Source organism: Chionomys nivalis, chromosome 19, assembly GCF_950005125.1.
Source record: "Chionomys nivalis chromosome 19, mChiNiv1.1, whole genome shotgun sequence".
Classification (NCBI taxonomy): Eukaryota; Metazoa; Chordata; class Mammalia; order Rodentia; family Cricetidae; genus Chionomys; species Chionomys nivalis.
The window spans coordinates 945650-971159 of NC_080104.1; the positions used below are offsets into that span (position 1 = coordinate 945650).

The following is a 25510-nucleotide window of genomic DNA, read 5'->3' on the forward strand; positions in this document are numbered from 1 at the left end:
CCAGCCTACACCAACACAGGCTTTGCTAAATTTTGCTCTGAGTTCTCCATTTCTCATAAGACAAAAATACCCTATAATCTTCAAGGACAAGCTAGAGTGGAGCAAGCGCATTGTACGCTCAAAGCCTCTTTGCATAAAACAAAAAAGGGGGAATATGGTTCCATCCCCAGAGACCATTTATCTTTTATTTTATACATTTTAAATTTTTGGACAGTTGATGCTCAATATCATACCGCTGCTAACTGGCATTGGTGGCCAGACTCTTTCAGGATGCCTCATGTCAAATGGAAGAATCTAGCAGACAGCACCTGTTATGGTCCAGATCCTGTACTGGTGTGGGGAAAAAGGGCTATTTGTGCTTTTCCACAGGATGCTGACAATTCAATATGGGTACCTGATCATCTGGTGGATGCTGTCTTACAAATGAGGTGTATGATACCTGAGGAAGGAACAACAAAAGTTAATCTGTGACACATACACATACACATGCATGTACCATTATGTGTTTGCAAAAATTTAATAAAAAATAAACATTTAGAAAATAAAATATAAAATCAAGAACCAAATAATAATCAATTATCATTAATTGCATTGTCAATTCTTAGGGTGCCAGTGATAAATGGGTTTATGCCTTCCAAGTTGGACCCACCTGTCTCTCCCTGGCCAACCACTGCTCATCTTAACCCCTGTGCTGGTTCAGGATAAAGTCCACAGCCAGAATTGGCCAGGCCACCTTACATCTGCATTTCCTGTGCCCCCTACATATTTCCCTAAGTGAACTTTTCTGAGATTTCTGTTCTCAGCCTCCTCCCTCTCCCTTCTTTCCTAATTTCTCCTGGACCTCGAGATAACCTGTTAGGTGCTTGACAGAACGATCAATTTAAAGCAGCCATGCCTGTCTCTGCTTCAGTCAGACATGCAATGTTGTTCTTTTTCAGAAGGACTTCAGATGGTCCCCAAGGCCACATGCATGTGAGACCAGGGCTCTGTCATTGAGTTATACCTCATGGTCACCATGGGTTCTTCCATCAGTATTTTTAAAATTAATTCATTAACTGAATGTTCCTGCCCATTGTTTAAAATGTTAAAATCAATGATAAAAAGACATTTTCTTTCCATTATATTTTTAAAATTAATTCACTAACTGAATATTCCTGCCCATTGTTTTTAAAATGTTAAAATCAATGATAAAAAGACATTTTCTTTCCATTATATTTTTAAAATTAATTCATTAACTGAATATTCCTGCCTATTGATTTTAAAATGTTAAAATCAATGATAAAAAGACATTTTCTTTCCATTTTTAAAGATGAGTCTCATATAGCCCAGGCTGGCCTCAAACTTGTTCTGTAGCTGAGGATGATCTTGAACTCCTAATTCTCCAGCCACCACTTCCCAAGTGCTGAGATCACAAGGGTGCGTCTCCACTCCTGTGTGCAGTGCTTAAGATGGGACTCAGAGCCTCATGCATGCCAGGCAAGCACTCTACCAACTGAGCTACATCCAAAGACCCCACAAGAAATGTGTTTATCTGACCAAAATTCCCACATTTAGTGTAAAGAAATCACAACCAGAGAAATATTTGCAACAAGTATTGAGAAAGAAACCTGTGGTTGTTTTTTTTTTTTTACATAATTTCATTTTTGTAGTCAAATTCAATAATACGTTCCTTTGCAATTTTTCTCTTTTATGTCTAAGCAAAAAGACCCCTGATGACCCCCACACACTTAATAAAAATAGATTCTTCTCTCATGCAATAACTCTCAACCAGTTTCCCCTCCCTTCTCTTCTCCCCCTCCCCCCCCCGACATTGTCCATCTTTCCTTTCCACCAGATCCACCAACTCCACTCCCGTTTGGTCTTCTGAAAAGAGCAGACCTCCAAGAGACCACAGCCAAAAAGAACAAAATGAGATGCAATAAGACAAGGCAAAAGCCCTTCTATTGTGATAGGCTAGACAAGACAACCCAATAGGAGGAAGAGTCCCAAAAGCAAGTTAAAGAGTCAGAGACACACCACTCCCTCTGTTAGGAGTCCCACAAAAACACCAGCTAGCAGCCATAACGTATACTGAGGGGACCTGGTGCAAATCCAGATCTGGTTTTTAGAACAGCATGCGTTTCTGGCCTGTCTATCCCATCCTGCTCCACTGTCTTCATTTTTAGTTATACTTACTGTTTGTGTGTGCACAGGCATGTGTGCGTGGGTGTCTCAATGGGATGCTCAGAGGACTTTTGGAGTTGAATTCTTTCCTTCCAACTTGCTTTGAAGCAGGGTCTCCCCCTGTTGTGTCTTCTCACCACAGAATGCAAGGTGGCTGCTGAGATAGCCTCCCTGTGATTCTCCCACCTCTGCCTCCTGTCTCCACAAAGCAGTGCTGCAGTTACAAATGCTCATAACATCTGGCTTTTTATATTGGTTCTGAGGGATCAAACCTCACAGAAGATGTCTTATCTATTAACTCTGGTTCCTTATTTTTATTAATTTTTAATTTATGTGTATGTCCATGTCAGTGTGGTTACATATTTACAAGCAAGTGTCTGTGTGGACATACATGTGGAGGCCAGGTAACAACCTTGGAAACCTTTTCCTGGACCCTTTATGCCTTTTCTTCTTTCTTTCTTTCTTTCTTTCTTTCTTTCTTTCTTTCTTTCTTTCTTCCTTCCTTCCTTCCTTCCTTCCTTCCTTCCCTCTCTCTCTCTCTCTCTCTCTCTTTCTTTCTTTCTGTGGTGTTTCTCTGTCCTGGAACTCACCAAGTGGGACAAACCAGATGGCAGTGAGCCCAGGGATCTGCCCATCTTCCCTCTGTAGTGCTGGGATTACAAGTGCATGGCGACAGGCACCAGTCCCTCCGGATGTGACTCAGACCTTTGTGCTTAAAAGGTGTCCTAGTTGGAGTTCCTATTGCTATGATAAACACTATGGCCAAAGCACTCAGGGAGGAAAAGGCTTATTTCACTTACACATCCCAATCACAATCCATCATCAATGGAGGTCAGGGCAGGAATTCCAGGCAGGAACCTGGAAGAGGAACTGAAGCAGAAGCCATAAAGGAGGGCTGTTTACTAGCTTGCTTTTTGTGGCTTTCTCAGCCTGCTTTGATTATAGCATCCAGGACCACCAGCCCAGATACGGTACCACCCACAGTGAGCTAGGTTCTCCCACATCAACCAAATTAAGAAAATATTCTACAGACTTGCCTATGGGTAATCTGACATAGGCATTTTCTCAGTTGAGGTTCCCCTTCTCAGATACCTACAGCTTTGTCAAATTGACAAAATAACTAACAAGGAAAGTGTTTTCTGCACTGAGCCACCCCTCAGTAGCTGACCTGCCTTTTCTTCTCTCAGGACTAGACTTTCTTAGTGATTCTAACTTTATCAATGACAGTGGCTGAAGTGACTCTTTCCTTCTCAGTCATTACTCAACCACTATGCTTCCAACAACTTCATTTGTTTGATTTGTTCTTTTGGACATTCTGGGAAAGAAGGTGAAAAATAAGTATAGATATATGCACCTACACACGCGCGCACACACACACACACACACACACATGTTTGCTTACACTTCCTGTTGAGATTGGGACAGCACAGATCATAGGACTCAGGTAATGGCTCAGTCAGTAAAGCGCTTGCCGTGCAAGCTTGCGTATCTTTCACCACAATCCTTGTAATCCCAGTGCTGAGCAGGTGGAGACAAGCTCATCCCCAAAGCTGATGGCTACTCATACTGGCCTAATTGTTTAGCCCCAGGTCTGAGTGAGAGACCCTGTCTTTAAAAACAACAAGGTGGACAGCTTTTGAGGAGTAATAGCTAAGGGTGGCTTTTGGCCTCCCCAAGGCAGATCCCTGATGGCCTCCTCTCGAGTCCAGAGTCAGGTTCTGAGACTTCCGCTTAGAGTAGCTGGGTCTTTTGTTGCTGTTGTTTCAGTTTAGTTTTGCTGGAGTCGTGCACTGCTAACCCCACTGGAAATCTGTTCTAAGTTGGTTCCCCAAGTTAGACCTCTGAGGGTTCAGTTTGTGAACTGCACAGTCCAGTCACATCTCAGTTCTTCTCTGTTGACTCAGTCATTTCATCATCAGTCCACCCCTTTTACAGAGGAGAAAGGGCCTGCCTAGGAGAAAGCCAGGGGAGGGAAAAGCAGAAGGGACCGGAAGTACCCTCAGCTCAGAAGTATTGCTCCACTTCCCAAAGTTTGACTTACAACTGGAGAATTCCAAGTAGATGAATGTCTGGCTTCCCAGTAACTGTGGGTGATGGGGGAGGCATCCCAAGGGCTGAGTGTTCATTTCATAGAGGGCTGTGGTGTTGACAGACACAGTCAGAGGGGAGACAGGTTGGTAGAGGAGCTCTCAGAGGAAGAAAAATTGCACACAATGTCAAAGAATAAGTAATGACAGCCAGATGCAGTGAGATGGCTCAGGAGGTCAAGACACTGGAAATGCTAGAACACATAGGGCCAAAGGAAAGAACTGACTCTTGTATGTTGTTCTCTGACACACACACACCATGGCCTGTGGACACTCACACACATGGTGAATAAATAAATATAATACAATTAAAAATTTAAAAAATGACAGTCACTGTGATCCACACCTCAGTCTGTGCACCTGAGAAGGAGAGGCAGGAGTATCTCAAACTCTCTCCCTTCCACAGAATAGCCAAGAAAGTGCCTGAAGTCATGGAGGACTCTCTCTGGCCTTTCAGGAAAGGGAATCCATGTCAGGAACTCTTGAGTAGTGTGGTGCTGGTGAAGGTGACAGGAGATGACAAGAGGGAACCTTGTAAGTCAAGTCCCCAAGCCTCTGATACCACTGGCAGAATGAAGTGGCCACCTCAGCACCTGCTATGATGGCTTCAGCATGTGTGAAAGTTCTCAGATAGGGTTTAAGAGTGTCACTGTGACAGGTTACTGAGGAGAAAGGTGTTTACTAAGAGTTATCAATGCCACAAGAGTCAGAAAGGTAAACCACAGCATGGGAGTGGGACTATAAGGAGATTTCAGGCCCCACCAACATGGCATCCTTCTGAGGATAGTGATAATTTCACTGCACAAGCCTAAACCAGGAAGGAGGGAGGAAAGGGAGCAGGATGTGTGGCCACTAATGCCCTCTGACATAAGTCACTCCGCTGAGAAACCCTGGGCCTGGATGGAAGTATGTCAGCTGGAGAGTCACAGTGTCTCAGTAGTGTATCTGTAAGACGTCAAAGGTAGTGCTGCAGCCTGAGGAGCTGCTGGACTCTAACCTTGCAGTCGTAGGGTGTAGAGGACAGACTGGACATGGGCCTGGCAGCATCAGTTTACCACTGGGGCTGCACATGGAGACAAATGGCCAGGACCAGGAAAATTTTGAGGCAAAAGCTTTCAGACTCTGTGATTAGCCCCGTGTGGTAATGCATGTCTGTAAGTCAGTGTGTGGAAGGTGCAGGCAGGAAGATCAACATTCAAAGTCATCCTTGGATGCAGAAGATCTCAAACAAACAGAAAGTGAGTGATTAGACTGATACTGGTACCAGAGAACAGGAACAAATCTCATTTGTTGGAAAACACTTTGATGAAACCACCATGCCATATGGGGACTGAAAGAGAAAGTCTGTCTGAGGGTGTGCAATGGTGGGTACTTTTCCACTGTTGGGATAAAACATCATGATCAAAAGTACCTTGTGGAAGGAAGAGTTCATTCTGGCTTGCATCTCCAAAGGAAGGTTAATAATGGTGGGGCAGCTGAAACAGGACACTAAGCAGTCACATCACAATCACATACAGAAAACAGAAAACGGCAGTGAGGTGGGAAAACACATTCTCAAAACACACCCCCAGTGACACACACCTCTTCCAGAAGGCTGCCCCTCCTAAATTCTCCATAACCTCCCGAATATGAGCAAGGGTACAAACAGGTGAGCCTGTGGCAAAGATTCTTCATTCAAACTTGCACAGGGGTAGACTGAGTCTTTCAGAAATATATTGGAAGTGCCTGTATGGACCTGACAGAGCTGTCAAAAAGACAAGACAAAACAAAACATGTATTTATAAGTCAAAAGAGAAAAAACAGACAGATGGTTCAGGAGTTAGGAACAGGTGCTGCTCTTGCAGAGACCCAAGTTCAGTTCCCAGCACCTTTAGGGAACCACTCACAACCTCCTGTAATTCTAGCTTCGGGTGTCCAGGGCTCTCTTCAGGCCTCGTTGGGCTTGGAAACCCAGATGGCATACACAATCTCTCACACAGAGATACACTCACACACATACAAATAAATCTTTAAAGCTAAAACTATAATGTAAAACACTTAGGGGAAAAAGTTTAAACTAAGGAGCCAAATAACTTCTCCAAAACACAGTGGGGAACTGTTGTAATTTTTTTTAAAAGTGGTGCAAGAGAGAAAGACACCATGAGACAGAGCTCAAATGGAGAGGGTTTTTAATGAGGGAAAGTCAATGGGAAAAGAGAGAATGGGTGAAGGGAGACCAACTTCTGAGACAGGAGCTGCAGAAGAGAAGAGAGAGAGAAAGGAAGAGACTGGAGATGGGCAGGGTTCACTTTTTAATGGGGAACATAGCAAATATATATAGGAGGTGCTCTTAGTGGTTGCCCTGAGAACATATCCCATCTGAACCTCAGGGGCCAGTACAGATGCCTGAATACTAACAATGATATTGTTGAATGACAGAGGTAGTGGGTGAGTAGGAAACCTCCCATTCGTAAAATGGAAAAACTAGTTACGGTGTCTATATTAGGTGGTTGGAGAGATGGCTCAGTGGTTAAGAGCACTGGATACTCTTTCAGAGGACCCGGGGTTTGATTCCCAGGACCCACACAATGGCTCAAGACTCCTGTAACCCCTGTTCCAGGGTATATGATGCCCTCCTCTGACTGCCACAGGGACCAAGTACACATGTGGCAAACAGACATACAAGCAGGTGAACATTTATACAATAAAAATAATTAAAGATTTTTTTAAAAAGATGTCTATACAACAATAAATTGTCTATACAACAATATAATTGACTCGGCTTCTTTCTCCCAGCATTCTGTTCTGTCTACTCCGACTACCTAATTTTCTGTTTTATCAGGACCAAGCAGTTTTTTATTAATTAACCAATGAAAGCAACAGATAAATACAAGACCCACCTCCATCATTTCCCCTTTTTCTGTTTAAACAAAAAAGAAAGGTTTTGACTTTAACATAGTAAAATTACATATAACAAAACAGTTGTCAAGTAAGAATTACAGTTACAATATTTATATCTATTTTATCTTTTATCATAACTAAGGAAAACTACAACCATCTATCCATTTTTTAACTCCATCAAAAACTCCAGAAGGATATAATATTATCTAAGCAAACAAGAAATCCAAAACTCTAGAAATGACAGAGACATCTCGCTGCCTGTACAGTCACCCAAAGTTCCTCTGTACCATTGGCGCATCCATCTTTGACCTTCAGGCCCATAGTATCCAGCAGACTTTTCCATGAAGCAGGAAATTTTAAAGACAATTTAGTCATTGTTTTTGTGTCCTGCAGAATGTCTCGCAGACACTTTCATGAATCAGGAACCCTGAAAGACCATCTCACTTTAGGCAAGTTCAGCAGTCCTCTCGCTGCGGGTTCTTTGTGCCCAGTTTATGCATCAGTCCATGCAAGAGCAGTTTTTTGCACAAATGCCTAACCAACTTCATAAGGAGCCTCTTTGATGCCCATCTTCCTCTTGAAGTAGATTGGTACTGCCAGGAGCAGATGTGTCTGTCTCATTGTCATGAAGAACCCTAATTTATTAAAACATCTTAAATGCCATGTTCTGTAGTCTTTGAAAGATATGAAGAATGTCTATCTAATTGAAATATATCTCTATATATCTAGAAAATCTAACATGATTACAAGCTTGACTATTATCAATGATTATCCATCAACAATCTATATATTATACATTACATTTTAAATGAACTACAAAATCACAATACCTTAATCTAGATCAGAAATACATATACATATAACAAAATTGACCTTAAAATCCATACCAATGCAAATTATTTATATCTATATCAAATTCCCACCTAAATGACAATGGCAATTTTACAAAAACAATTTATCTTCTCCAATTCAGATGCCTTCTCAAAGACAAAACAAGACAAAATGAGATGAAACAACAACAACAGACATGAAATGACCGATGGCAGAGCACTCCAATGCCCAATCCCAGAATTTACTCAGAGTTGCAACAGGAGGCTGCAGGGATGGCTCAGCAGTTAAGAGCACTGGTTGCTTTTGCAGAGAACCTGAGTTCTGCTTCCAGCAGCTACAGCAGGTTATTTACAAGCACCTGTAACTTCAGTTCCAGTTCTACCGGAAACTCTCTCCTGAATCCACAGGCACCTGCTATCATGAGCATCAACCCCAAAACAGATGCACAGAATTTAAAAATTATAAAACCAAAAAAAACAAGTACAGTAGGTGAATCAATATAACATAAATGAGGACAAAAGGCTCCAGTAGGTGAATCAATATAAAATAAATGAGGACAAAAGGCTCCAGTGGGTGAATCAATATAAAATAAATGAAGACAAAAGGCTCCAGTAGGTGAATCAATATAAAATAAATGAGGACAAAAGGCTCCAGCAGGTGAATCAATATAAAACAAATGAGGACAAAAGGCTCCAGCAGGTGAATCAATATAAAATAAATGAGGACAAAAGGCTCCAATGGGCGAATCAATATAAAATAAATGAGGACAAAAGGCTCCAGTGGCCTCTGAGGTTGAACAGTTTCAGTGTCCACTCCTAAGAACCAGATGATGGAGGAGACCGACTCCTGCAAGGTGCCCTCTACCTCCACAAAACTGAGGCACAGCCCCTGCCACATAATAAATAAGTGGCAATAAAAGAGCTATAGTAATTAAAACAGCACAGCATGCACCAAGATAAATAGACCAGTAGAGTAAACTACAATCCAGAAGTATGCAGTTTCTAATGGCACAAAAGGAAGCCGGGAGAACACAGAGTAGACAAGCAGGTGTGGGGCCAGGGGGAACTCAAGGTAAGGTGAAGGAACCAAAGGAGACAGGGGTTGGACCTGGACCTGGCAGAGATTTGTGGGAGGGGTTGCTGTGTAGGACAACAGCCAGCAGAGGTAGTCCAGGCTCTTCTCTGACTGCCTGGGCTGGTATCTTCGCTCCCCTGTCCTCCGAAGGTGCTGAACATAGAGGACAGCTGAGAGGCAGATGGACAATCAGCACGGATGTCATACTGACACTGTTTCTTCCCCCCAGGCCAGAGGACTAAAGCCAAAACCCCAACCAGGTGCGCGCCATTCTGTCCTCTGCAAGAGCAGCCAGTGCTCTTGACCACTGAGCCATCTCTTCACCCCCTTCAAATAGCTTAGAAGAACAAAGGAAAACCACACACAGGGCTCTTCACATCTCCCACCCCTGACTCATCCTGTCTGCTTCCTCCATGTCCTCTATGACGGCATGTTCTTCAGGGCCACCAGCTTCACACACCGACATGGAGTGCAGCAGAGTCTCGGGGAGTCTCCTTCCCAGGACATTCCCCACCCTCAGGTCTCATGGGTCTTTCTCCTTCTCTCCTTCCATTTCCTATGCTTCCTTCTCTGTGGCTCTGGTTCCTGTCAGCCTGGAACATCTGCCTGGATTCCACCAGCTCTCCCATCTTTCCCTTTCTTCTCTCTGTCTTTATGCTCAGTGAGCCCTGCTCCCAGGAGTTCTTTCTTCTAGATCTTCCACATCTCTTGTCCTTTTCTGTTCACCTCCCAACCTCTCTGCCCTTCTTTCCTGACTTTTCTTTTCCTTACTGTACATGGCCTGCTCTGAGCCTTCTCCATTTTTCTGAGAAAGGGTCTCATATAGCCCTGGCTGGTCTTGAACTCTCTGTGTAGCCAAGGACAACCTTGAACTTCTGACCTTTTGGCTTCCATTTCCCAACTGTTGGAATGACAGGCATCATACCACAGCTGGGTTATGAGGTGCTGGGGATGGAACCCAGGACCTTGTGCAATTAACACAAGCACTCTAAGAGCAACACTGCATCCCCAGCTCCTCCCTCTTCTCCCTGTGGTTTCTCTGGCCAGATTCTCTTCCTCCAGTCCAATCTCAGGTCCCTTCTTCCACAAACTTAGCCTGAGAACCTTCACAGAAGATCTGAAACTTACTTTCCTTCTGGTTTTAATCAAGTTGATGAAAGAGGATAGCATTGGGGTGTGTGTGTGTGCATGAGTTTTCTCAGGAGTCATACAGTTCATACATTTTAAACATTATTTTTATTACATTTTACTTATTTGTTTGTGTGCATGTGTATGTGGGTATGACTTTCATATGGCACACATGTGGAAGACAAAGAACAGCTTCAGAGAGCTATATTTTTCCTTCCACATGTGGATCCCTGGGATGAGATCAGGTTGTCAGTCTCCCCCCCTCCCCTCAGTTGTTCAAGACAGGGATTCTCTGTAGATTTGGAATGTGTCCTGGCTGGCCCAGGCTGGCCTCTAACTCACTAAGATCTGCCTGCCTCTGCCTCCCAAATGCTGGGATTATAGCGTGTGTCACCACCATCCTGCTCAGGTTGTCAGTCTTAACGGTAAGGCTTTATCTACTAAGCCATTTCACCAGACCCCATTGGCTTTTGGGGTTTTGTTGTTGTTGTTGCAGTTTGGGCTTTTGTTTTGTTTTGTTTTATTTGAGACAAGGTTTCACACTTGTCTGGAACTCACCAATTAGACCTGGTTGATTGACCAGTGAACATCAGGAGTTCCACTGGCTCTACCTCCTGAGCACTGAGAATACAAGCATGCACCACCATGCTCAGGTCTCTGTGTGTTATTACATGTTTCTGTGTGTGTGTGTGTGTGCATGCAGTGCACATGCTCATGTGCTCATGTGTGTAGAAGCCAGAGATCAATGGTGTCTTTTCTCAGTTGCTCTCCATTCTATTTTGTGTTCATGCATTTATGTTGTCATTCTGTGTGAACTTAAGCATGTATGTGGAGGCCAGATGTCTATGCTGTGACTCTTCTCAGCTTCTTACGCCTTTATTTAATATTTGTTTTGAGACCTTTATAGTAAGGTCTCTTCCTAACTAAAGCTCATCAGTTTGCCTGGGCTGCCCAGAAAAGGAGCTTCAGGGATCCACCCATCTCCACCCCTACCCTCTAGGCACATTGTACCCAGAATATTTTGTTGTTGGTTTGGTTTTCTGAGACAGGGTTTTTCTGTGTAAACATCCCTGGCTGTCCTGGAACTCACTTTGTAGACCAAGTTGGCCTCAAAATTACAGAGATCCCCTTGCCCCTATTTCCTGAGTACTGGGTTTAAAGGCACGCACCACTACTGCATGTCTATACCCAGCATTTTTACATGAGCCCTTGGGAATCTAAATTTTGGTCTTCATGTTTGAGAAGCAGGCATTTTGTCTACTGAACCATCTCTCCAGCCCTCCACTTCATCTTCTGAGACAGGGTTTTTCACTGAATCTAGAGCTCATCTGTTAGTGTAGGCTGGCCAGTGAACTCCTGGGACTTAGCAGCCTGTTTCTGTTTCTCCAGCATCCAGCTTTAGGTGGGCGGATGCTGGGGTCTAAAGTCAGGACTTGACGTTTATGTGACAAGCACTTTACTCCCTGGGCCATCTCTCCAGCCCAGCACCCAATGTCTTAATTCTTTCTTTTCCAGCCTCTAATATGTTGCCCATCTTGTTCTTATGCAGGGAACTCATTGAAAACACTGAGAAATATGAGGATGTTGAACCTGAGGTGAATTCTGCCATCTTCTAGTTTCCACACTTGGCTCTGCCTTCTTCTCCCAAGACCCCACACTTACATAAGCATTCCCTCAGTGTTTTTGTCTTCTCCTTCTCACCCTGTCCCTCCCATGTAACCTAGGTCTTCATCTCAAACTTGGAACTCCCAGCCATCTGTCTCCCTTCCTGTCACATGCCGTGACGTCAGAACTCTATGTTCCTTTTTCTCTAGGACAACATATGGACCCCAAAGAGAACCCCAAGGTAGCAATTCAGACACAGGTCTGAAGGAGTTAAAGGGATTTTGATGGAGGCAGAGGTTGGAGGTCAGAGGTGTGGGAGGGACATTCAGGAGGCAGCTGCTGCTTTATGGGAGCCTCAGTTGCTCTGTTATCTAATGCCTTATCTCCCCCACACACCTGCAGGATAACAACATCGTGTATGCCTCCATTATCCTGTGAAGATCAACCTCCCCAGGAACACCACCCTACCTACCTGTCCATGAGAACCCCCCAAAAGAGACTGCATACTCCATCGTAAAAGCCAAATGAGTGGGTCTAGGTGACCATCTCAGAAACACCTGTGCATCTATTAGAAAGACTCCCAGATTCCACTGATACCCACAGAGTCAGAAGCTTACAGGTCACAGATACTAATAGCCAGAGACAGAAACTCACACGTCAGAGAGTTTGAATTCAGAGAAACTGAGAAACTCCCAGTTCCATTTTCTAACTTCCTAGGTCTTTCTCACACAAAAAGATGTACAGAATTTGCCTAAATGAATGTAATTAAGGGTCACAGGTATGACCCATAACTCTGGCCCTCTAAGACCCCCTCCCCCTCCTCTATCACTTTTATCTAGCTGCCCAATGCAGTGGATGCCCCAAATGCTGGCAGCTGTCTACACGATGTGCACCCACATCTGTGAGTGTAATAACCAGTATACACTGTGACTGGTTCCCATGTACCACTGCACAGGACATGAGCAACAACTCTAGAGAGATGGTGTGAGGCAGGGAACTGAACACCGGATGCTTGTGGTGCTTTCCAAAGGTCAGCTGGCTCCCACGCCATCTCTCTGTCAATAAAACCCTTAAACATATTATAGAGTAGTCATGTAGGCAGTTTCGCTACTACCCCTGCCATCCTTAGCGGTGACCCCACCCCCACCCAAGACCAAAATGCCCATGAATCTGTTATGGGCGCTGAGATAAACTGCTCCAGACAGGGCTCCAGGGATCAGTGTCTGCCCTACTGCATGTGAACAACCACGTATATAATAGAAGTCTGTCATCTGTGATTGGTTAGTGCATTTCCACTGACTGGACATTGACAGTTTATGCCACCAGGGTCTCACGTGCAAGATGCACAGTATAGGAGACAAGGAGAATACAGACTCATTCATAGGCCAACTGCTGGCTACTCAAGCGACTTCAGAATTCAGTGTTCTGCTTTCAGGAGCACGGTGTGCCATGCTTCTTATTTAGAAGTACAGTTTGCCAAGTAGGCTGGGCACCAGGTCACGCCTGAATTTTCCCCTATACACAGTATGGTATGTTCTAGGCTTTGTTGGTTCTTTTTTTAAAGATTTGATTTTATTTGTTTATTTATTTATTTATTTATTAGTTTTTGGTTTTTCTTTTTCTTTTTTTTAAATTCAATGCCTTTATTTTTATTTGATGATGTACAGACAAGATTAACACACCAAGCAACTCCAGGAACTTTTACTCATGCTGAGAAGCAAGACTTAGCCCTCTCTCTGGGGCCTCGCCTCAGCACAGTAGCCCTGTTCTTTAGAGCTACAGGACACCAACACCTGTGCAGCCGCCTGCCCCAGCTGAAATGGAAGCCTTGTGTTGTCCCAGTTGGGGACAGAACTTTAAAAACACATCTCAGAAGATGCCACCATGCCTGGTTCTGGGCAAGTCCTTGTCAAACCACGTACAGACAACACTAGCCCTCACCCTCACATGGGGCAGAGTGTCTTTACTTTTCAGAGTTGCAAATCTTAAATTAACAATACAAGGACTCCATCAGAACACCAAACACCCCCTAGATGGAGACTAAATTCGAGCAAACACAAACCTGGATACGATTATTAGAATCCTAAGGATGGGCAGTGGGAAGTCACCCTACACCTCTATCCTAGCACAGCTCAGGACTCCCTGCGAGGGGGTAGGAAGGAAGGAGGAGAAACAGCATGCTTTGTACAACTCAACAATACTGTGGGGGTCCCCAGGACCGCTGGCCTCCACGCGCCTCTATTTCCCAGAGAGCTGCTCATACAGCTTGGGCACGTAGTCGTCCCACTCCGCCTGGTAACATGTGCCCGCCACCGGGGCTCCCAGGTGATACTTCTTGCGGAAGGCCGCCACCTTGAACTTGCCGCGATGATCTCCTGACCTGTTGCTGAGGATGGGTTCATCACAGTTCAGTGGCTTGTCCTGTTCGTACACCAGCCAGACGTAGCGGTGGAGGCCTGTGCCACTGGGAGGCCCAGAGCCCACGTAATCAGGGAGGACCTTGCCGCTGCTGATGTCATTGCCCTTCATGTTGACCACCAGAAAATGGTGCCACTCCCTGAATTTGGGGTCCTTCCTGCTGTGAGCATCCGGGTCGGTGAGGACCAGGGTGTAGAGTTTCCCTGGGTCAAGGCCATCCCACGAAATGCTGCTGGGCCTATTCTGAACCTAGGTGGGCGTCAGCACTTTACCCAGCTCGTCCACCTCCATCCCGGCATAGGCGACCCGCAGTGCGTGCTGAGGGCGCTCCTCCACCTCCTGCAGGCTCAGCGGCCCGGACCACTGGCTGATGTCGGCGGGCATGGCGACAACGAGGACGAAGACTCACGCGCTAAGTCCCGAGTGCCTAGTTTTTGGTTTTTCAAGACAGGGTTTCTCTGTGTATCCCTGCCAGTCCTGGCACTCAGTCTATAGATGAGGCTGGCCCTTGAACTCAGAGATCCCCTTGCGTCTGCCTTCCAAGAGCTGGGACTAAAACTGTGCACTACCACCAACCCACTTATCTTAATTTTAAATTATATGTGCTCCCCTTCCCCCCTCTGTGTGTGGTGGGGGTATGTATATGTGTGGTGGGGGTATGTGCATGTTGGTCTGGTCCCTGCAGAGACAAGAGATGTTGGTTCTCTGAGAGCTAGGGTTAAAGGCAGTTATGAACTGCCTAAGGTGGGTACTGGGGCTTGAACTCAGGTTTTCTGTAAGAGAAGTTTAACTATTGAGCCATTCTCCAGCCCCCTCGTATTTGAGACAGAGTCTTGCTGTGTACTCTTAGCAAGACCAGAACTCCTTATGTAGACCAGGCTGACTTCAAACACAGTGTTTCACTGGCTTCTGCCTCAGGAGTACTGAGAGAATAAAGATGGCATTCCAAATGTAGGTTGGCTTACTAAATTCTAATTTTGGATGATGAAATGCCAAGTACCCACCCAGGCCAGAGGTGTTCTATTTTTCTGCCCATGCCTCAAGGATGATAAAGCTGATGTTTACCTTTCTAGTGTTAGAACAAGTTTCAGTGGCCCCCAAAGCTGCTTTGAGGTGTTCCTCCCCTTTATCCCCGAGGTCAATTTCAGGGTGTCCCCTTTGCTTGCAGTGCTTCTCCCCCAGACCCTACACGTTCCCTTTCCCTCCCTCAGTTGACTGCTTAGGCTTCACCCCTCACTGAAGCCTTTAATGGCACTTTCCCACTTCCTCCTACTGCCATCTCTGATGCTGTCTCTCTCTTGACCCATTCTTCTTGGTTTTTAGAGACAGGTCCTCACAATTTAATTCAGGCTGTCCTCAAATACACCCTCCTCCTGACCGGCATATGTGGCTATACCTGACTATATATGTAGTATGAATTCTAATTTGTCTTAATAAAACAAACCCAGAGTCAGATATCAGGGTAAATGGTGAAAGATCAGAGCAACAAAGGAGCAAGTCACAGCCAAGTCTTACCTTGTTAACTCCTCAGCCAAAAAAAAAAAAGAGCTGAGATCCTGTTTCCCATGGCTTATATTTCTCTCTCTGCCCAGCCATATCACTTCCTGTCTGTCTATACAGACTTCAAGACCTCTGTGGCTAGCTCTGCCCTCTGATCTTCAGGCAAGCTTTATTTGTTAGAGCACAAACAAAATATCACCTCAATATATGTGTTCTTTTTAGATTTATTTTATGTCTATTAATTTTTTTATCTACATGTATGTCTATGAACTACACATGTGCCTGACAAGGAAGGGAAGACACAGAAAGGCTTGACCACTCTGCTTTAGTCCCGTGTTCCCACAACCTGAGAGCACTGAGATGAGAGAGCAAGAGTTGTATGACCCGCACATTTACACAACCTACATACTATGAACAGATTATTTCCAGATTAAACAGAGCCTTATTAAATTATGGCCCCTGTATGCACATAACATGATTTATACTAAACATCCATCCCAGGCTCCCTGAGGATGTCCCTGGAGTCCTGAAGTTGGCTGGCTCAGTCCTGCAAAGGACAGCATCTGAGCTGTGGATCCTTACAGCAAGCTCCTCAATCACAGCATGTCAGAGGGTCCTGATGTCATCTGCACAGGCTTTGTGCTGTTCTTCACCCTTGTCCTCTGTGTCCTCTCTAAACCTTCACCAAAGATGAAGGACCAACTCCAGTTTCCAGTCAGCATCTTCAAAAGAAGGCTCAGGACACTATATTCCGTCATGAGGAAATGCTGATGCTAAGACCAGTATTAGTGATTTTGCAGGTCTTATGTGAGTGTGCGTGTGTGTGTGTGTGCATGCTTCTTGTGTGTGTCTGATGCCCTCAGAGACCAGAAGAAAGCACTGGGTCCCATGAATGTGGATTTACACATGGCTGCCACATGGGTGCTGTAAACCAAATCCAGGTGCTCTGCAAGAGCAGCAAATGCTCTTAACTGCTGACCCCCAAGCCTCTATTTTATTAGACTTTTAAAAGTATAGGGTGGGACTGGAAAGTTGGCTCAGGTTCAATCCCCAAACCTACATGGTGGCTTACTCTAGTCCATGGGGATCTGATGCCTTCTTCTGACCTCTGCAGGAACAAGGCACACAGGTGGTATATGTACATACATGCAGGAAAAACACTATAAGCATGTGCGTGTGTCTGTCCTGTGTGTGTTTGTGTGTGTGTGTGTGAGAGAGAGAGAGAGAGAGAGAGAGAGAGAGAGAGAGAGAGAGAGAATGACTTGTGGGGATTAATTCTTCCCTTAATCTTCTGGGTCCTGGAGATCCAATTCTGGTTGTTAGGCTCAGCATCAAGCGTCTCTACCCAGCAAGCCAGGGATTTTAGCCTTGTGTGTCAAGGCCTTTGGGAAGTGAAACAGCGCTTCCACAGAGGTCAGCCAAGACCATCAGAGCACTCTGATGTTTATGATTCATAACAGGAGCAAAATTATGCTATGAGGTAACAAGGAGAACAATCGTATGTTTGGGGGTCACCACAACATGACAAACTACATTAAAGGGTCACAACATCAGGAAGGTTGAGAACCACTGTATAAGCTCTCTCATCAGGAGTCCCCAGGCCTCTTAAAATCATTAATCACATTTAAATATGAACACATGCATTTGATTTCTTCATACCAATATGTAATAAATATTAAAAATATTTTATTGTACTAAAAATGAATGAAAATTTTAAGTGGGCACAGGTTTTGTAAGAAAATGTAAAAACAATTAACAGTCTAAATTCCTGGGTCAGGCATTGTGTATCTGAGGAATCAACTATTATGATGATGCCCCCTGAAAAATTCACTTTTGTTCCATCTGATCCCCAAATGCAATGTGGATGAGAGTGTAGGAGTCTTTTTTTTATTAATCAAGAAAAATTTTATTCCAACTTAACAGAAAAACACCGCATTGAAGAGAATAGAGACTGGAGGGTGGGGAATACAATCCTGTTCTCCATGGAGGTCAGACACAGGACAGACAGCTGCATGGCAGGAAGGAGAGCTTAGAGGAGTAAGCAGGTGATGTGGAAGAGTTTAGATCAGAAAGAGAAAGAAAAGAAAAGAAAAGTGACAAGTTCTGAGTATTTCAGGAAAGTGGGCAGGCATATGAACCAGCATGGCTGCACATGGTAAGATGCTGTGCTGGACAGCAGGGTTCTGGGATGGGACAGTACAACTTTATTAATGGTAAAATCATTTGACCTCTAGCATGGCTTAAGGGAACACTTCTTTCTAGGGTGACCCCTTGGCCATGCTGACACCATCCACCTGGGATATTTGGACTCTAAACAGACATTCTATTCTCTTGACCAGGCAGTAACTCTTCCTTCCTTCCTTTTCTCTCTTCTTTCTTTGTTTTTTTGTTTTTTTTTTCAAGAGAGGGTTTCTCTGTATAATAGTCCTGGCTGTCCTGGAACTTGTTTTGTAGCCCACACTCACATGATAGATCAGTCCATGACAGTCAGGGCAACTCAGCACCAATTTTTCAAGATGGATTTTAACATAAGCCCCAAGAAAGGTCAGCCATTGAAGTGACATTTTTTATTGATATTTATTGAGCTTTACATTTTTCTCTGTTCCCCTCCATCTCTCTCCTTTCCGCCTTCAACCCTCCCCCAAGGTCTCCATGTTCTCAATTTACTCAGAAGATCATGTCTTTTTCTACTTTCTACTTTCCACATAGATTATATCATCTATGTATGTCTCTCTTAGTATCCGCATTGTTATCTAAGTTCTCTGGGATTGTGGTTTGTAGGCTGGCTTTCTTTGCTTTATATTTATAAACCACTTATGAGTGAGAACATGTGATAATTGTTTTTCTGTGTCTGGGTTAACTCACTCAAAATAATGTTTTCTATCTCCATTCATTTTCCTGCAAAATTCAAGCTGTCCTTATATTTTTCTGCTATGTAATACTCCATTGTGTAAATGTACCACATTTTCCTCATTGATTCTTTGGTCAAAGGGCATTGAGATTGTTTCCAGGTTCTGACAATGACAACAATGCTGATATGAATATAGTTGAGCACATGTCCTTGTGGCATGATTGAGCATCCTTTAGATACATACCCCAATGTGGTAATACTGGGTCTTGAGGAAGTTTGTTTCCTAATTTTCTAAGAAATCACCACACTGACATCCAAAAGGGCTGTACCAGCTTGCATTCCCACTAGCAATGCAGGAGTTTTCCCTTTTCCCCACATCCTCTCCAGCATAAGTTGTCATCAGTGTTTTTGACCTTGGCCATTCTTACAGGTGTAATATGGAATCTCAGAGTTGCTTTGATTTGCATTTCTCTGATGACTAAAGATGTTGAACATTTCCTTAAGTGTCTTTCAGCCGTTTTAGATTCCTCTGTTGGACAAGACCTAGTTTTACATTGTCATCCTCAGCAGTCTAAGGAGTACCATAAGCTTTTAGGAATCTTGACTCAGGACAAATTGGGATTTGTGGTTTTGACACTAAAAAGAATTTCAGGAGTGGCCATGATAGCAAGGATTTTTAAATAGGCTCGAGGGTGAGGAGATATCTATCAGTGAAAGCAGTTGCCTGAGGCCCTGCTGCTAGTGCCACCAGCTGAGCCACCACCATGCTGTTCTGATCCTCTTAAAGCCTGAGCCAAAATTAACCTCTACCTCTCTTACACTGAGTCTTGGCATCAATGTGGGAGGAGCCATGAGAAAAGAACTCCAAAGCAATGATGGCTTCTGATCAACTCTGATTGGTCCATGGTTCTGTGACCTCACAAAGAACCACTGGGATGAATAAGAGAGGTCCACCCATATTAGTCACCAGCTAGGCCTAGATCTTGTCCTTCGAATGCAGTGAAACTGTTGGCTGGCTGCAGAGGACTTGAATCAGGACTTAGGTCTTGAGAGACTTTGATATTTGTTGTTTGTTTTTGGAACTAAATATCTGTGATCACCACTGACCTGGACATTGTGAGTGTGCTTCCCAATGGGGTCGGGTTTGTGCCTGAATTTTGACTGATGTGGTTTAAATTTAGTGTCTGTGCTTCAGTTTATTTTATTATCAATCATTTTCTACTATGCTCTACACATTCATCTTTAACATTTTGTACATTGGTTTATTTCTTTATGTTAAGTTTTCTTAACTTAGCTGTAAAAGATAAGGGATTTGGTTTGGTCGTGTGTTTGGAGCATACACACCTGCCTTGTTACTTCTCTCAGCATTTCCCTGTGGTTGTAAATTCCCTTATCACGTTAAGAATTTTCTCCTGCTCACCATGCTACTCATTAAACAAAACATGCTCTGGAAAGTCTTGAGGGAAGACAATTTCCTCATGGCCTTGCAGTGTCACAGACAGGTCGTCATCCTTTCTCTGCCCACAACTATGAGTTTAAGGGAAAGGAACTAAGTGCCATGAGGGTAGAGATGAAGAGGGCTGCAGTAGTTGGAGTCATCAGAGAATTTGAGGATCTGAGTGAAAAGGGCCTTGAGGAAGCTTGTGTGTTCACTATCTAGTCCATAGCCCTGTCTCTAACCCTGGGTAGCCCAAAGCCAACTGAGTCCACTCTAGGTACTGCAGCTGTTATTAAAGTCCAGATGTCCTCAAGGTTTGTGTGGGGGAGGTTTCACATCGTCTCAAGTCTCTGGATTTCCAGTCTCTAACAGGGTTGCTGTTCAGGAGGTTGTAAAGCCCTATGGTGGTGGAACCCAGCAGGGAAAATGGAGTCATTAGAGGCAACAGGACATAAAAAAGCCATGTGAGCAGCTGCTTCAGACCCACCTTCCCAAGTCCCAACATGGTTTCCCTGTCCCCTGATTGTCTGAGCCATAGCACAGTCTATGGAACAAATGTTGCTCTTTCTCAGGGAATTGGTCATGGCAGTGAGAAAACCAATGCAGTCCTTGGAGACAGAAGGTGAAGATTTTTGTTGCTTCAGTTTTGGTTGTGAATAGCTGTGATTGGTTCATTACCTCCTATGGCCTCACTGGAGCCACTGTGAGAAGTTGCAGACTCTGCCCACATGAGGCCCTGGCTGGTGCTTCTCACTTTGCAGAGTTTGCTGTTGCTGGGTTGGCTGCAGAGTTGTTGAGCTCAGACATTGATTCATGTAAACCTTGATATTACTGATCTATGAAAACAGATGCTGCTCATTTGCTTTGACATCCAAACAGAACAGTGAGTTTGCTTCCTGTTTTGTTGGTTTTGATTTATGTCTCTGAATTGGTTCTAAATTTAATTTGTGATATTCATTCAGTTTCTTTTTTTTAGGGGTGCAATGAACTTTATTGATGGTATTCAAGAGAGTAGGGCTCCCTAAGCCCCTCCTGCTATTCTGGGGGTCTGGTTTGGAAACTGTGAGAGAGATGCTCAGTGTCAAGGGTTAGTTAGGATAGGGACTGCTCAGCAGCCGAGGGCCTCTCTCTTGCTGTATCCCTGCTGGGATGGGTGGTCCAGGGTGGGCTTCTTACTCTTTGGAGGCCATGTAGGCCATGAGGTCCACCACTCTGTTGCTGTTGCCGAATTCATTGTCGTACCAGAAAACGAGCTTTACAAAGTTGTCATTGAGAGCAATGCCAGCTCCAGCATCGAAGGTGGAAGAGTGGGAGTCACTGTTAAAGTCACAGGAGACAACCTGGTCCTCAGTGTAACCCAGGATACCCCTTAGTGGGCCCTCGGATGCCTGCTTCACCACCTTCTTGACCTCATCATACTTGGAAGCTTTCTCCAGGAGGCATGTCAGATAGACAACAGACACATTGGGGGCAGAAAAGCGGAAGGCCATGCCCTTGAGCTTCTCGTTCAGCTCTGGGATGACTTTGCACACAGCCTTGGCAGCGCCAGTGGATGCAGGGACGATGTTCTGGGCAGCACCATGGCCATCTCGCCACAGCTTCCCAGAGGGGCCATCCACAGTCTTCTGGGTGGCTGTGATGGCATGGACTGTGGTCACGAATCCACAATGCCAAAATTGTCATGAATGACCTTGGCCAAAGGGGATAAGCAGTTGGTGGTACAGGAAACGTTACTGACAATCTTGAGGGAATTGTCATACTTGTCATGGTTCACACCCATCACAAACATGGGGGCATCGGCAGAAGGGGCGGAGATGATGACCCTTTTGGCCCCACCCTTTAAGTGGACCCCAGCCTTCTCCATGGTGGTGAAGACACCAGTCGACTCCACAACATACTCTGTGCCAGCATCCCACCATTTGATGTTGGCGGGATCTCGCTCCTGGAAGATGGTGATGGCCTTCCCGTTGATACTATTCCCATATTTCAGTTCTTAAACATGATTCCTTGTAATTTTTTAATTAATTTATTTTTGGCTTTCAAAGTTTTATTAGTATGTACAAGCTGTAAAAAGCCAGATATTTCGTGAATATGTGAATGATTATCATATCTACGTGTGCTATTATCCCATAAACCCTTTGAAGCACTTAAATGCTCATCTATCCTGATAACTATCTTCCATACTTGCTATGTTGCATCCTACAGCACTGCAAAAAGAACCAAAGAAGCCGGGCGGTGGTGGCGCGTGCCTTTAATCCCAGCACTCGGGAGGCAGAGGCAGGCGGATCTCTGTGAGTTCGAGACCAGCCTGATCTACAAGAGCTAGTTCCAGGACAGGCTCCAAAACCACAGAGAAACCCTGTCTCAAAAAACCAAAAAAAAAAAAAAAAAAGAACCAAAGACATGTCATGTGTGTCATGAGGTAAGTCCATTTCATTACAGCATCCCAGTGTCAGGGAAGGCTAGCATCCTTTAGATGACCATCTATAGGAGTTTTAGATAAAGGAATTGAATATGTGAAGTGTAGTCAGAATACTTAGAGAACACAGCATCCTAGTGCAAAGGGCATTGGGGCAGACCATAGGTTCACTCTCTAACTAGTCCATACCTGTGTCCCTAGCAAAGGTCAGCACAGAGTTGCTGAGTCTGTCTACCTTGTTACTATGGCACTTGTTCCTTGTTACTATGTTACCTGCTTACTATGTTCTTAAAGTCAAAGTGTCCTGCTCAGGTTTGACAAGAATGGTCTAACACCTTATCATGTGTTTGAATGTCTGGGCTCTAGCAGGGAGGTGTAGTTTGGGGAAGTCATGAAAGCCCAGGGTATCAGAAATAATTGTGTGACTGGATGCACCAGGGACCTGCCAAAGTCCTGTATCCAAATGCTTTAGACCTATCTTCCCAAGTCCCCTGCTCCTCGTCTTCCATCCCTCCCTGTCCTGTGAGAGCCTGAGAGGAAGGTTATTCTTTGTCATTTAAGTTGTTTCTTGTTGGGAATTTGCTCTGGAGCTCGGTAGAGAATCATCTTTTGGGCCATTTGCTGTTACTGGCCCATTCCTTACTGTGACATCACAAAAGGCCTTTGTGAGAAGTTATCGAAATCTCTTCCTATAAGGCCCTTCAGCAGACTGCGGTTTGTCTTAATGCTGCAGAGAAACTCTTGTTGAATAGAGAGCACCTGGACTTCTACACTTGACCTGATAAACTGGAATCTCCTAATCTCTTGGACCTTGACATTGGGAAATTTCCTCTTTGTTGGTTGAATTTTGTGTTTAGTTGTTCTTCTTAATACATACACTCAATACTTTTTGTTGAGGCTTATGTGTTCTGCTTATGTGTTCATTTTGCTTAATTGTTCTGTTTAAAATGTTTTGTCATGTTTTACTTTGGTTTAATTTTATTTTAAACCTTATCTGTGTGAAATAAGGAATCCTCTATAATACTTCTATAGATGTATACAGTAACCTGGGATTATTTTCATGTGCTCTGTGACATTACAGCTTCACCTTGTGTCTGCCCCAATATCCCCCATTTCAGTTAAGGTTCCAGCTACTGATCCACAGCTCTAGTCACCATTTCTCTGGAACCAGGGGCTTACAGTATGAACCTCATGTCTATTTCTTCTTTAGAGAATGACAAAAGTTGATGTTTTGTGGCTGACTGTGGACTTCTTCAGTTGTTCTCCTTACATACTTGCTAAATAGTTTTCCCATAGAATTGTCCTAGGATTCCCTGTTGAACTCTCTGTGAACAGGAAACTTTCACTGTAATGTGTTGGTTGACTTAGTGTGAAGAAGTAAGAAATCTGATAACAGATGTATAAGTGGATATTCATCAAGGACATTGGAGTACACTCAAACCTGTTTTGTTTCTTTGTGGTTTTTCTTTTAACAAAAGTAAGCTTTTATTTCCATATTTCTCAGATTAAGTTTTCTGAGTTGGTTGCTTTGAGAGGATCAGTCAAAGAGAACAAATCCCACATCCTCATCTGATTCCTTCAACTCTTCCTTGGCTTCAGCCTTGGCTGGGGCTGCAGCAGTAGCAGGAGCAGCAGTGGTGGCAGTGGCCGTAGGGGCAGCAGCCACAAATGCAGATGGATCAGCCAAGAAGGCCTTGACCTTTCAGCAAGTAGGAAGATGTACTCAGTCCCCACAGACAGAGCCAGAACCCGCTTGTAACCACAGATGTTAGAGTGTGATACTGAAGCAACAGCTGGATAACCAGTCTGCAGACAAACACTAGCAACATTTTGGACACCCTCTAGAAAGCAAGAGTGCAGAGTCTGCTCTGTGATGTCAAGCACTTCTGGGTTGTAAATGCTGCCATCATCAAACACCTGCTGGATGATCAGCTCAAAGGAGAAGGGGGAGATGTTCAGCATGTCCAGCAGTGTGGCTTCACTGGCTCCTACTTTGTCTCCAGTTTTTATTAGCTGCGCATCACTCAGAATTTCAATGGTGCCCCTGGAGATTTTAGTAGTGATGCCTAAAGCCTGGAAAAAAAGAGGTCTTCTTGGGCCCCAGACCAGTGTTCTGGGCTGGCACAGTGGCCTCGTTTGGGGCAATGGCACCAGCACAGGCAACAGCTGGCACTTTGTTGGCCAGAAGCATGTCCCTAATCTCAGTGAGATTCTCCTTGGTGAACACAAAGTCCACATTCCCCCAGATATGAGGCAGCAGTTTCTCCAGAGCTGGGTGGTTCTCAGATGCCCCACACCCCAGATGCCCTTCTGCATCATTGTGTTCTTGCCCATCAGCACCACAGTCTTCCTTCACAGGGACATATAGATCTGCTGCATTTCCTTGGAGCCCACATTGTCTGCTTCTACAGTGAAGCATTTTGGATAATCATTCAAAAGCTGGATGATCTTAATGAAGTAGTTCAACTTCCAGGTTGTCCTGTCTTCCCTGGGCATCATGGTAGGGCATCAGGGATTGCCATGCAGGGTTTAAAGATGATGTCACTCTAACAAGGATGCCTGGCGAGCTCAAGACTCTGTTTGCAATGATCTTTCCTTGTGTCTTTTTGATGCTTCTCGAGGAACACTGGTCTCCATTATATGGAAAGACCCGTCATGCACTATGTTGGTCCTTAGATGTCCTTGCTAACAGAAGTTGTGTTTCTCTTTTCATCTTATACCTAAATTGATCACTTGCATGTTTTGTAACATCTGGAATTGATCCTCACACCCAGGGTGGAATAGCTGGAAGGTAGCAAGTGATATGTAGGCTTAATAACATCTTATCAATGTTAGTGTCTCTTTTATGATTCAAGCACTCTCTTGCTTACATGATTGTCAACTCTCTAGAGTCAATGCACATCACACACACACACACACTCAGGGTTCCCTAGATCCTACTTGTCCTTCTTTCATACTTCATGTCTTGTCTTACATTTCAAGAATTTGGATCTTCTCTCTGGGTGACGCATGTCAAGGGTTTGACAGACTTCATCCTTTCTTTTTTTTTAAATTTTTTTTATTTTTTATTTTATTTTATTTATTTATTTTATTCTTTTTTATTTTTTATTGTTTAT

At 44.2% G+C, this 25510-nt stretch overlaps 1 protein-coding gene and 2 pseudogenes across 1 annotated transcript; all 3 read right to left on the reverse strand.

The window, feature by feature from the left end:
* Positions 1-13400: 13400 nt before the first annotated feature.
* LOC130862159 (phosphatidylethanolamine-binding protein 2-like) lies at positions 13401-14597 on the reverse strand. The gene has a single exon (XM_057751616.1). It carries the CDS (start codon positions 14295-14297, stop codon positions 14007-14009), a length of 291 nt encoding a protein of 96 aa, XP_057607599.1. The 5' UTR covers positions 14298-14597; the 3' UTR covers positions 13401-14006.
* Positions 14598-21120: 6523 nt separating this feature from the next.
* On the reverse strand, positions 21121-23587 carry LOC130861977 (glyceraldehyde-3-phosphate dehydrogenase-like; annotated as a pseudogene).
* Positions 23588-23931: 344 nt separating this feature from the next.
* On the reverse strand, positions 23932-24890 carry LOC130862317 (60S acidic ribosomal protein P0-like; annotated as a pseudogene).
* Positions 24891-25510: the final 620 nt, after the last annotated feature.

What these genes read in the sequence shown, in the direction of transcription:
- LOC130862159 (XM_057751616.1), bottom strand. Translation starts at nt 14,297, where the DNA reads ATGAAGGGCAATGACATCAGCAGCGGCAAGGTCCTCCCTGATTACGTG.